The sequence below is a fragment of the Neophocaena asiaeorientalis genome, unplaced genomic scaffold (assembly GCF_003031525.2).
Source record: "Neophocaena asiaeorientalis asiaeorientalis breed wild unplaced genomic scaffold, Neophocaena_asiaeorientalis_V1.1 scaffold469, whole genome shotgun sequence".
Lineage (NCBI taxonomy): Eukaryota > Metazoa > Chordata > Mammalia > Artiodactyla > Phocoenidae > Neophocaena > Neophocaena asiaeorientalis.
The window spans coordinates 2,443,175-2,443,852 of NW_020172691.1; the positions used below are offsets into that span (position 1 = coordinate 2,443,175).

At 68.6% G+C, this 678-nt stretch overlaps 1 protein-coding gene across 1 annotated transcript in view; it reads right to left on the reverse strand.

Annotated features, from left to right (window-relative positions):
- Nucleotides 1-6: 6 nt before the first annotated feature.
- Nucleotides 7-678, reverse strand: part of CDC34 (cell division cycle 34, ubiquitin conjugating enzyme) — a 10,518-nt gene continuing 9,846 nt past the window's right edge. The window contains exon 9 of the mRNA XM_024740015.1: nucleotides 7-274. Coding sequence (XP_024595783.1) covers nucleotides 64-274 — 211 coding nt within the window. The 3' untranslated portion in view covers nucleotides 7-63. The remainder of the gene's footprint in view (nucleotides 275-678) is intronic.

A 678-nucleotide genomic window follows, 5' to 3' on the forward strand; every position in this document is an offset into this window, starting at 1 on the left:
TGGGGGGGGCAGAGAGTGGGCGGCTGAGGTAAAATCTGTCAGTTTATTTGCGGAAACGCGGGGTCAGGACTCCTCGGTGCCCGAGTCGTCCTCGTCCCCGAAGCAGCTGTCGGCCTCGGCCTCGGCCTCGGCATCCTCGTAGTAGTCGTCGTAGAAGAGGTCCGAGCCCTCGTCAGGCGCCGGGGCCTTGGTCTTCACACAGTACTCGGCCAGCGTGGTGGGCACCTTCACGCCGTCCCGCTCCGCGTCCACCTTGGTCCCCAGGACCTGCTTCCTGCGGAGAGAAGCGGGGTCTGCCTCATTGCGGCCGGCAGCCCTGGGGCCCCCGCGCTCGCTCCCGCGAAACAACACAGGACAACCGGGGCGACGGCCGGGCCGTGGGGGCCAGCGACAGGATGGCCGGGGCAGAGCAGACGGGCCCAACCACTCATGGCCCCCGCGTGTGCACGGGCCTCTGATCACACACGCGCGCACAGACACGAGCACACACGTGTGGGAGGGGGTGGAACGCGGGCTCTGAACCGGGATGAGGGCTGTGCAGACACAGGGAGGGTGTCGGCTCATCAGGAAGAGAAGTGCATTTCGGCCCTGGCCGCTGAGGTCAGGCGAAGCGGGAGCAGCCACGGCGCTGGGCTGGGTCAGTGGGGGAGGGGCAGGGTGGAGGGTGGAGGGTGGAGG